At 40.5% G+C, this 12,812-nt stretch overlaps 1 protein-coding gene across 2 annotated transcripts in view; it reads right to left on the minus strand.

Moving 5' to 3' along the window:
- Positions 1–12,812, minus strand: part of LOC102686747 (slit homolog 1 protein) — a 152,307-nt gene that overhangs the window by 56,956 nt on the left and 82,539 nt on the right. For both annotated transcript variants that reach the window (XM_006630917.3, XM_015347701.2), the window contains exons 6-8: positions 9,928–9,999; positions 8,575–8,646; positions 5,850–6,013 (exon numbers count right to left, since the gene is read on the minus strand). In XM_006630917.3, the coding sequence (XP_006630980.2) occupies positions 5,850–6,013; positions 8,575–8,646; positions 9,928–9,999 (308 nt within the window). The remainder of the gene's footprint in view (positions 1–5,849; positions 6,014–8,574; positions 8,647–9,927; positions 10,000–12,812) is intronic.

Here is a 12,812-nt window from a genome sequence, read left to right on the forward strand (position 1 = left end):
TGGCGAATGTTCAGAAAGCCATATTCAGATTACTTGCAGTAAAACCTTTCCCAGGATGTCAAGCATAGAGCAAGCAGCGTAATGAAAGGAGTTTAGTGGAATGGTCTGGAATTTTTTCAGCCCTTTTTTAAAAATCTTTTATTCTACAGGAGATGAGTGATAAGAGTATCTATTTTGTCAAGTGGTGCTATACATTTCATATGATAACTTAGACTGAATCATTTTTAATCAATCTGAATTCAACCAACAAACCATAACTCCACAACTGGCACTTCTGCCTAGTCTATGCTGAGAAAATACAAGTCTGTAAATGCAAAACATGCTAAATCCTACTTATCAGTATAGAATGAAAATAAATATAAAATATGCTTATTTGTTGGGAAATTGGACTTCTCTCCTTGTTCCCACCCACCACTTTTAAACAGACCACCAGCTCAATATTTCCCTACTTACCCAGTCTGTTTTTTTGGACAGTACTCAATACGTTCCAGGAAGTTAGAAAACCAGAACAAAAAGGCCTTGTCACAGAGCAAAGGGGACAAAGAGAAAATAAAGCAAAACCCAAAACTTCACAGACATCAGGGAGGAGATGATGGTCTACTTTGACCAAAAGCTTGGACGGAGTGAAGAAATCGGTCAGGATACGAAATCTAAACTGCAATCTCTGCTGAATGAGCTCACAAGTCATGCAATGTCAGCGAAGCAGGCTACAGTTGGGGAAAAATACCAAATCTATCTATAACCACAAACTCAGACTGGGGTGCGTGTATTTCAGAGGTGCAAATTTAGAGGAAGAAAACAGAAGCAACAGTCTTTGTTTAGCCATTGAGAGGCTGCAAATTGTACCTTTTTTTCTCTCTCCCCATACTGTATGATTACCCAGGCTTGAAAGGCAGGAATATTGAGGTCATGTCTATTCACACTTATTCTGATAAAACCATGGCGACTGAAAATAGACCATGCATATTCAGGCTACTTTACAGAAAGCCAGGAAGGGAGGCCTCAGCTTCTACCTGAATAAATAATAATAATAATAGTAATAATAATAATAATAATAATAATAATAATAATAATAATAATAATAGCTGCTTACACTTACAGTACAGTGCAGCATCAACCTGGATTCCGATTAATCTGATTTTACACAGATTACAGCGCCATTACAGTTTCCCTTGAAATTATTGTTAGATTATGTCTGTTTAAATCACCATTGGATGCTCATCACTTTGTTTGACACCCTTGGCATCTCTATATCAAGATTTTAATCGCCGAGATTTACCATGTGCTGGGATTTGACAAAATTGCCATTCAGGAGTCTCATCCAGCCATCCCCATATCAGCTAACATCTTAGCTATTAGATATTACTACACGACTGCCTCTTCCGCTGCAGATAAATCTAATGGTGTAGTTAGATCAGCATGTACTGAACATGAATGTAGAAAGAGAATCACTCACATCACAGATCAAAATTACAGGAACAGGGATCACAGTACTTGGCTATTCTAGCAGACAAATGGACTGTGGACTTAAAAGGAGTAGATATTTAGTATATATTCAGTCCATAAACTAAAGAGTACACCTTCTCTACCTAATTTTATCAATGAAACCCATGCATGGAGATATACAGTATTATCTGATCCCTCACAGGTAGACAACGCCTTCTGTTCCCAACACTTGAAACTATAGAAGAGGAAAACCCTGATTCTCATTTTTATATGGAGACTTGTCCATACAGAAGACTTCTGTTGCCATGTCTCTGCAGATTTCCTGGATATCCTTGGAGCTTCATTGTCCCTCACAGAGCTAAGATAAGCACTACAGGATATGGAGACACAGAGGTTTCCCCAGAATGGACAGCATTTGTCCCAAATATTTTACTGGATTTTTGGAACCACTTGGATCCCTTCTTGTTACAAATGACATAGAAAGCTGTTGAGCAAGGTTTGTTTAATCAAACAGAACTCATGAAGTGTCTGGATGAGTCTTTAGACTTTAGGCTGGTCTTTAAAATGCTAAAAAGATCATTCCACATGCAATTGCAATTGAAATTGAAGGAGGCGTCAGCATTCCCTTTCTTGGCAAAAATTGATTCTTTCCATTCCTGATATTATTTATATGGAATTTTCCACAGCAAGGATTCTTGGTGTCAGGCAGAAAAGTAGTTTTTGAAGATCTGCTGCTGAAAGTGTGAAAATTATTGTATTTGGCCACAGCTCAGCTTGTCTAACGTAGGTTACCAGCTCAGATTTATTTTTCTTCTTTGAGCTCTCTTGGGGAGCCTTGTGAGGGGTGGGGAAATGAATTAAAAAAGTGTTAATTTGTGCGACATCACAGATCTTCAAGGTTTATTTTATTTCAGCCAGAAATACTGTATTGGATTGCCTTTCTCTAAAAAGTTCTAGTTTAACCAATTAGGACACAGAGGGCTGTTGGTTTATTGGTTAATGGAAAGACTTGTATGAACAAATATGAACAAACTAAGTATTTGTCTTTCACAATATGGGCAGAATGATTTTCCCCATTACTCTCAATAGCGGACATGTGATGTATCTACAGTAACCAATACACCTGTTTGCAACTGTACAACTCTGTGCCGCAAAAACTATTAGCTCCTTTTTGTATTGTGCAGTAAGTTCAAAAACTGCAAATGGTTTTGCTTTGACAGACCAAATCATCAGAGTGATTGCAGGACTTATAAGGCACTAGATATGTGTTTTAGATGGGATGGGGCACATAAATATAGCAGAACAAGTACTCTACCTGTTTGCACCATATCAGATAAGATAAGATCACTTTATTAGCCATATACAATTTCTTGCATTAGGAATTTTTCTTTTCACATACCCCAGCTTGCTCTCCATGAGACACAGACGGGGAGAAAAAAGCTTGGGGTCAGAGCGCAGGATCTGCAATTTATACGGCACTTCTGGAGTAGCATGGGTTAAGAGCCTTGTTCATCAGCCCAACGGAGTAGGATTCCTCTGCTGGCCACAGGATTTGAACCAGCAACCTTCCAGCCACAGGTGCAGATCCTTAGCCACAGTGTCACCACTCCACCCTGGGATACATCGGCGTAAAATCTAAATTTCCATCAGAATATTGTGTGCAAAACTGCATTGATTGTCTGGAGACGGTTCCAATCTACAGAGCTGTTTGAATTTAAAGAACAAACCGGCAGTCTTATCCGTCAGAAGGCAAAGCTTTCATTAGGGCCTTCTTTCCTCCACAAGTTCACTCCCTTGCATTGTGCAACATTTGCAAATCCACTCAGATACTGTCAAGATCCCAAAAAACAGAAACGCACCGCAGACCGGCAAGACCGGCGGGCAGCCAGCCGTGAAACCCCAAATGCGGCAGTGTTCCGCTGGGCTCCCTCCCAACCATAACCAAATACTCCCGGTTCGACCTCCATCTCTTTCCCCAAATCCCACACAGGTGTCCCGACACAGATACGCACCCCTCCCGGGCAGGGGAGCACACGGTGTGTGCCAGCGAGTCCCGCACTAATGATCTGTAAGCTGCGAGTTCACACACTGGTCAGGACTCCGGCATGTGCTTGTGAGTGTTTCTGTGTGTGCAGTGTATCTGAGCGATGGAACAGCATGTGTTTGCAACTGTACGACAGTGGCTACAAGCTTCCAGGGCTGTGCCAAGGTCACTGTCCTATCCAGAAGTTTGCAGGGCAGTTTTGGAAAGCTAATTTTCAGTTTCTGTTCATTTCGATATACACCATTTCCCCACTCCAGCTGTCAGTCTCCATCATACAACTGTACTCCATCATACTGCTGTACTTATTTGAATTTTTAGTCTATTCTGATGTCTGTTTTTGCTTGCCTTGGCTGCTGTAACACCTCAATCTCCCTTCTGGATCAATAAAGTCTTATCTATCTGTCTACAAGCTGTGGTTTACAACTCCTACAGGAACACTGTGTTTTGTTGGAACTGCTGTGGGTTGGGGCTATCTTTCTATCCTTTTAGGCTACATTCCTGAAGTTATTCTATGTCTGAACAGAATGCTGCAGGCTTCAACATTATGCCACCCAGAACATCAAGAAGTTGTTTCTAATTTAAAGCTGCTAAGCTGACTTCTTAAGGTGTCTTCACAACTTGCAGACACACTGAAAGATATATACTACACCGAAGTCTCAAGTAGCCAGTAGGAAAGTTTAAATTCTTTGCCCATTCCTGATTTTTCAAGGTATCAGCAATCCATATCCACAACTCAAACATGTTCTCACCCTGTTTAAGAATGGGAATGTCCATGCTTTACAGAGTTTGTTTTTCCCCAGAAATTGTAGGGTTAATATTTCGTCATGCCATCTGACTGTATTAAAATCACAAGCCGTAGCAGAACACCCCCAATGCACCCACACCCGCGCACAGCTGACATTGGAGCCATGATGAATGTGGAGATTAATTCAATCCAATTGGAGACTAACAGGCCTTGCGCGCAGGCTGGGCTGTTCCTGTACCCCCATCCCACAGAGGAGGCCCAGAGGCCTGCGAGGAACTCGGATTGAGTCCTGGACTTTAATTTATTGAAAACAAACTTCCTGTCAGGGAGCGACAGCGACACAATGTAGCTAGTCAAGACCAATACATAACCAAACTGACAAAATGTGGCAGGATTTAGGCCATGCTCCACGTCTACCAAAGTCTCTGGTATTTTGACGAAGCAATGTTAAAAAGCCTTAATCTGCCAGGCCATCAATATGTTCAGCAGCGTAGTGCATTTTGGCTCATCGGTAAAGATCTCATTGATCTGATGAAGTGCTCAGCTCCAGCCAATTAAACTCCAGCTGCTCAAAGCCCTCTCTCTCACTATGGTTATCGTTCATGCTTGAATAAGCTAAGTTTGTTTAGACCTTGCACAGCTGTTAGAAAGAGACCTGTCATTACTGGAACTGGATCTTGTCAAATACTGAATTACCCTTTTAGGTGATTCTAACTGGAGAAATTATTTCCAGAGAAATGTCGGTTATATCCAATTCATGGAGAAATGAGGTGCAGGACGTGAGTGATGCAAGCATCATCTGGCACAACTAGTGTGTGTTGGGTTAACTGGGTTTGGGCAGATTTCTGGTGAAAATATGGTGATTCCTATCTAAACATTAAAAGCCCCTGTGAACCTGTCAGTTGTTATTACAGCTGGTACAGAAGCAAATGGTTACATACAATCAATAGAAACTAACAGTCAAACACCACTGTTCCAGTAACCTACTTTGTCATGAACTACAGTACATGAGGTGAACAGCAGGGGAGAATTTCAAGTGCGCTCGAAAGCTCGAAGTGTGCGAAGTCAAACGACTTTCAATTTTTGCTCCAAATTTGTCTCTGTATCAGGGTTTTCAATAACTAGCTCTCCTATCCTTCTAGGAACTGCAATTTAGAATCAATTATTGAATGTGACTCCTCACACTGCCTTCGATACTGGTAGAGATACTTAGTCCTAGGCAGGCTCTCCCACTGCAAACAATGGAGTTATACAGTATATAGTGTTTTCCCACTCCAGGATTTTTCTAGAACAACTAAGGAGACGTGCCTATCAGTCTCTTGATAATTTTTAATTGTAGACATTTTGAGTTTGCTGCCCGATTGAGATATGTGCCTTCTCTGACTGGAGCTGCCTTTCGACTTGAGGATGAACCACGGTGGCAGCTGTATGTCTGCTGGCACCTTTCTCTGCAGCTAAACATCTCAACGTGAAGGAGTTAGTCAAGAGCCTGCGTGCCACTTTGTATTTTTTCACTGATGTTCGATCATGCGGCACCAAACAGAGGGTAAGGGTTTGCCGTTTGGGGAGCGGAATACAGGCCGGTGTTACAGGGCAGGAGGGCGGCTTACTTACCCGAGCAGGCGAATTCGTGTTTCTGGACCTCTGCCACGTTGAGCCCCCGGAGCTGGGAAGGGGTGCTGCACTGTGTGAACAGCCCGATAGTGGGTCTCTGCCGCAGCCACTGGGAGAGCCAGGCCAGGTGGCAGTCACAGTTCAGGTTATTCGAATGAAGACGGCTGGGGAGAGATGGACAGACAGTCACTCGCTTCTTTCATTTTACTTTTAACAAGTTGGAGGTAAGGGCACAGTTTACCTTCTGGGCAGACTGCAGCACCGTCATGTAATTCATTTGCTACAGAGGAAGTAGCTTCCCTACAGAGGAAACTGAGGCCGAAAGCCTGCATAGGCAAACAGGTAACAAAAAGCAGACTCCTATTGAAGAGCAGTTTGATCCATTGAACTTCTGGATCTTGTGAACAATATATGAATAAAGCAGAGAATAAAACATTTTTTTCAGATTATTCTGTCTCCACGCTTGTCAACGGAAACCTTGCTTAAAATAAGGGAAGAAGCTTTCATTATCCGGTCTATACAGTGTTGGTATGTAAATACAAGAGCCCACATGTCATAAAACCGGAACCTGGGCTATCTTCTTTGAAACAGAGAGGCTTACTTCTCCCCCCGAAAATGGCATTAGAGTGGAATTTAAATATTTCCCATTATCTATGACAAACTAAACTGTGGTGGCCTGATGTTCAGTGTGGGCATGTTGTAAGTTCTGGGCAGTCAAATCAGTTATTCTTGCTGTGATTATATGAACTATGGGTAGTAGATGTTTTACTGGCTGGTTTTTACCTGTTCAGCACCCACCAAAGTCTGAAGATTGCTAGACAGTTCAGGAAAGGGGCACTACAAACAAATGGATACAATATAAAATCCCTTCTCTGCCCATGTGCGTTCTAAATGACTCCTGCCTGAACTCGCCGGAGGCTTTACACAGACAGACGAAAAACCCTGTCTGGAGTTAATTTTTTAAAAATTATTACCGTCTATTCTTATTCAATAACATTATCTTTCCACATCTTTCACAAAACCCCTGCATTCCAGGAAGGGGGAAAAAAACGTTAAAATTGCGGTAAGGCTTTTACAGCAATCACAAATATAGTTCCTTCCACCAAGACAAAAGGACAAAGTTCAGATGTTGTAGCACTAATGAAACCACTATATAGCAATTCGCTTTTTTATACTGTCATTTTCTATATTTATCCATACTACTGTTTTCTACTCCAGAGCCCCAAACAATAGCACTTTTTTGCTCGACAAGGCTCCGTCGTCCAGTATCAACTCAAGCGGAAGGAAATGGTTACTGGCGTCTGCAATCCCACTGTGGCAAGTGGCTCAGAACCAAAGCTCCCAGGAATGGCAGTGTGTGTCAGTTTGCATTTTAAGGATTTGTGGGCTTATTCCTTTCGTCTGCTTTTCAATTGGTCTGCTGAGCACTGTGTGTGAAAACGGCTGCTGGGGGCTGTGGCTGCTCACTGGGGAGACTCACTGCAGCGGGCAGTTTCGCAGAGAGCACACAAGAAAACAGGGAAAGGTTAAAAGTGGCAGGAAAAGCAGGAGCCTGTTTTTCTGCATTTTTTTAAACGCTCCAGCGCTGTTTTCTGTTATTATATCTTGGCTAGGAGAGCAATTATTCCTGAGAGTTCCATTCGGTAAAAAGAGCTCTCAAGTGAAATTTGTTTTTTATGCTTCAGAAAAATGAATTATTCAACCTTAGCTATCTATTTTGTTTTAAACAAAATGGGGAAAGGATACACACCCGAATTTACTGGGGTGTTGTCCAATGAGAATCAATCAGAAACAAACAGATTTGTCTTAAAAAAAAAACTTTCCAACTTTTAAATGCTCTTTCTTTTTTTTTTTCCCAGCGAACAACATGTTCTGCTTTCCAGACTCTGGATATAGCATTTATCGTTGCTGCCCAAAACTCATGCCATGCCCTGGGCCTCACTTTGTTTTCTGTTTCAATGTACAGAAAGGTTGGGGGAGAGAACGACAGCACCCGCTCTTATTCACTGATATAATCACAGCCCTGAACAGAGACCCTTTTCCTCTTTTATAATACATTACAGACATCGTTGAGGAGATTGCCGAATTGTGATGGCTCCACAATATGTCTTCCATTTGCTTGAAAAGCTGAACAACTGCATAATGAGCACCCCATCTCTCGTCAACTTCAATGTTTGTATTATATTATAAAAGAGACATCTGTTCATGGTTTTGGAGTTATCGATGAATACTGTATAGGGGGCTTACAGTGAAAAAAAACAGTCACCCAGTCTCTATATACAATACATGTGATGTCTAAATGTAATAAAAGCAATGTCTATGGATGATTCTCCTGCCATGTTAAAATGAGCAAATTGGACAAATTGGACAAAGAAGCAACACTCTTGGTATACACAGCACCAAGCATTAAAGACAGCAGATTTAAATCCTACAGCATGTGGTACTATGTTTTGTGGCATATGGCAATGCCTTTATTAGATTACTGAGAATAGATGTCTTTGGATCAAACTGAAGCTTCCTTCTACACTCTGTACAATGTGTGCCATGTAATGAATGCACTCTGCTGAGCGGCTGTGGTTTCATGGACAACCTGTTCAGAGCAGGACGATGAGGTAAGAAAGGGGATCTGGGTTAAGAAAGCTGGGAGCACAACTGCCGACGGCTGGAACAGACTGCACGCTGCACCATGAGGAGCTGTGTAGCATCTCACATGCATGTTACTCACAAGGTTCGGAGCTTTGGCATGTGGTTGAAGCTGGAGACGGGAATGCTGCTGATGTTGTTGTTATTCAAAGTCCTAGAAAATATGGGACAGAGAGAAACGATTTAATAACTCCTCATCCCCGGGGCTGCAAAGCTACTGCAAATCAGCTTTGGGGTGGACAGGTGAAACAGCCAATCATCTCCTTCTCATATCCCCACAAACTGCTGTGCACAGTAAGCTCTCCTGCTCCCACTCTCCCACCAGCTCACCACAGTGATGCTTCCTGCAGACAATCTCAGTAGCATAGCAGTGTCCTGGGTAGCAAAGGAGAGCCAAAACTATAAAAACCTGCAGCACCTCTGGCCTCTATAAAAAACCCCAAACACTACATACTGTGCCTGTATGTCAGGTATCATGTGACCGAAATCTCACATATATAAAATGAAATTCTAAGATTTTTTAACTGACTCAAAACTACCTTCTCTGTAGTTATTGGTAAAAATAGGAAATTGCAAACAGGTCTAGAGCAGAATAGCAGGAGATAACAAACTTTTTTGTAAGTAATAACTTTAAAGAGTTGGGAGTATTCATGTTGTAAACTTCCAGAAGGTCCAGATCGAAGGTAATAATTTCTGAAAGAATCTAGTTTAAATAGGGTCTGGAATGTACAGGAATTCATAGTAGGTAGCACATTAAAAATGTTTGTTCTTTCCTTTAAAAAAGTGTGAAGAAATAACCAGAAAAAATCACTGATATAGCAAAGTTTACTCTAAAAACACTATGATGAGGTACAGTACTGTAATATATTTTTTCTTACATCTAATGTACTTTGCAATTTAACCTATTGAGGAACCTTAAAATCTACAGTCATGGCATCTACCTATAATTTTAATACAGAAATACTGTTTCAACAATTACAGCATTCATTCTATAAACAGTGCAATGAAAGCTACAAAGTAAATCAACTAATAGCTTATCCCAGGGATAGCAGCAAAGACCAGCACACTACTATGAATACAGGGTGATTAGAGAGAAAGTTTACCACATGAATGCACCACATTCCAAGAATGGACAAAGAAAAGTAAATTGCATGCAGTTTGGAAGAGAATTATGGAGACACAAATGCTGGCATTCATAGTTGTTGTCAGTGGGAAGCGCCACGATGGTTACTGGTATGTAGTTCCATATTTCAGCATTGTAGATATAAATAATCCTGTTGCTTGATAGGCAACTCAGCAGGGGCGCCTTTTTTCCACGGGGGTGGGAGAAAGGTTTGTTCATATGTACAAATTCAACAGAAGTTAATTCCATGCTAAAATATAAATAGTAATAGCCTGGGGTCTGGCTCGGTTCTCGGACTGGCCCGATACTCACAGCACCTCCAGCCCCCTCAGCGCTCGGAACGCTCCGTCTTCGATGCAGGCGATGTGGTTCTTGTCTAGCTGGCTGCACAGACACAGAGGAGACAGGACAGCGTTAGAGCTAACCTGGGGACGAGCCCATGGGCTTGAACATTGCCCAGGTGAGCCAAGGTGCACGTGTGTAGACATTTAGGGCAAGAAAAACAATGTTTTGAACCTGTATCTTAATGAACAGAACCTTAAACATTTTTATTTAAACTTATTTGATGTTGGACAGCAACAATAAAAAAGAAATAGTAAGATAAATAAATAATAACTTTATTGGCCTTATACAATTTCTTGTATTAGGAATTTGTCTTTTCACATACCCCAACTTGCTCTCCATGAGACACATGGGGTCAGAGTGCAGGGTCAGCCATTTATATGGCACCCCTGGAGCAGTTGGGGTTAAGGGCCTTGCTCAGGGGCCCAACGGAGTAGGATTCCTCTGCCAGCCACAGCATACAAATCGGCAACCTTCCAGCCACAGGCACAGATCTTTAGCCACAGAGCAACCGCACCACCCCAGAAGAAATAATAACTACAACTGAAAGCAGCTTTGAAGACCTCTAGGCATGTTCCGACCAAGTAAAATGATGCAGCAGTAAGGGTTAAAAATGAAGAAGATGGTAGTTACAAATTTTGATTAATTTGTTTTAAAACCAGTTAAAAATACGGACTGAGTAATAACAGTTGTTGTTATGAAACACTTCAAGGAATGTGGCATTTTTTGTAGAATAAATGTTACATGTTAGATTTATTGAGACTTCAGGGAAGAATCACTGACATCTGATTCCTCCGCCATTAGACAGGCCTTGGCCTCTGAGTTGAAATACTTTTCTTAGCTTTTTAGCGAGAAATGTGCATCTGCTTAATGTCAACAACACCAATTGAACCCTTACAAAACACTTGTAAGGGTTCTGTTTCAAATGTAAGGGTTCCCATTTGAAACTTTTCTTGTGTTTGTCTGTCCTTTATACAAGCAGAAGAAAAGTTTCAAATGAGAGGAGGCCATTCTGCTCATCTAGCCCATTAAGTAGTTTGTAGTTAACTTGATCCAAGGATCAAATCCAGGTGTTTGTTGAAAAAAATAAGGAATCGGCTTCAAAGACATGGCTGGGTTGCCTGTTCCATACTCCCACAACCCTTTGGCTATAGAAGTGTCACGTAGCTTCCAATTGTACCTACTTGTTCATATTTCACTGTTCATTCTAAAGAAGTCTGCTGGGCTGACTTTATCAATGCCTTTGGGGACTTTTTGTAGCAATAATCTCCTCAGTTTGAGACTAAAGAGATTCATTCCTTGAACCTGTCAATGTAGGACATGCCCTTAAGCACAGCAATGTATCTAGATGTGCTTCTCTGGACTGATTCCAGAGCAGCAATATGTTTTCTATAAAGCGGTGACCAAAACTTTACACAATATTCTAAATGAGGTTTAACTAGTGCCTTATGCATTTTTAACATATCATTCCTTGATTTGAATTCTATTCATTTAACTATATATTCTAATGTTATGTTAGCCTTTTTCATTTGCTTGCCCAATGACTGTCTACCTGGGATTATGTGCTTAACTGATGTGAAGCACATTAAAATAAAATAAGGATACAAATGTTTGTATGAGTGGAAATGTGAGGAGACAGATATCTGTTTCAAACATCTTCTTCCACCTATTGAAGGCTGTACTACTTAAATTTAATAATAACCACGAGAGGGAAGTAAAGGTTATTGATTTAAATAATAATAATCACTATTAGAGTAATTAATATTACACATAGGTTAAACATGCAACATTTTAAGTTAACTGACTAACCAGTTTATTCAGCAGCTTTTGATTAACTCACTGTGCACCCATTTGTTATGAAATAGAAGTTGTATTTAACAAGGCCGTTTTTAAATTTCAGAATACTGTAGTCATCAAACAGCCATCTCAGCTTACACAGGAATACCATTTTAAAAGTTTTTAATTATATTTGCTGAAGGATAACTGCAAGGTCTGGATTTAATTGACTAAAAGGGTTTTGAACAGAAGCTGTTTAAACTTGTGGTTGCATTCCTATATTTCAATGTCTATTTTTGGAATGAAATTTATCATAGCACTTTTGAATCAGTGAGTCTATTACAAGTTTTGCAAAAGACGTGTTTAAAAGATTTTTTCTAAATGTAGCTCAGATCATCTTTTTTTTAGATGGTGCAATGTTACTGTCAGTAGAATTAACTTCTGCAATTGTTGTCCTAGTCAATTAGCAAGTGCCCAGGATGATATCTGCTCATTGTCAAGCAGATTAGTCATACAGGGATCGATCATAATCACTTACAATGCATGGTTCTGGCTTACATTAACCGTGTATAATATTTTAATAGTTCTTTTCAGAATGATGCCTATTGATCAGGGACTAAATAGTTTTAGAAGTTGGAAGTTTACAAAATGTTTTGATCAGTTTCAATGCGTATGTTTTCTTAAGCCAGACTATAGTTTTGAATCCTATAGGTCTGAATCCTATGCCTGCTAAATCTGTTTAGTTATCTAAACCTTTGTGAGCAGGAGTAGTTTGAAACTTGAGAGTAAAAAGCAGTGATGCCACTTTAATGGCATAATTTTCACTAGAAAGATACCAAATTTGCAGTGCATTGGCTTAATATTTTTTGGTATAGGAGAACCTCCTGACAGTAATGTGATGACCCAGTGAACATACTGTAAATATCACAGCAACTTATGATTTGCAAAATAATTTGTCTTTGATAGTTGAATGAATCTGCCAACTTTCATTTTAATCGGCACAGCAGTTCCAAGAAAGATTTTGAAAAGGCTTTCTGAATACACAAATCAGTCCACCATCTTGCTTAAAACAAACCCCC

Source organism: Lepisosteus oculatus, chromosome 4 (genome assembly GCF_040954835.1).
Source record: "Lepisosteus oculatus isolate fLepOcu1 chromosome 4, fLepOcu1.hap2, whole genome shotgun sequence".
NCBI classification, from domain to species: Eukaryota; Metazoa; Chordata; class Actinopteri; order Semionotiformes; family Lepisosteidae; genus Lepisosteus; species Lepisosteus oculatus.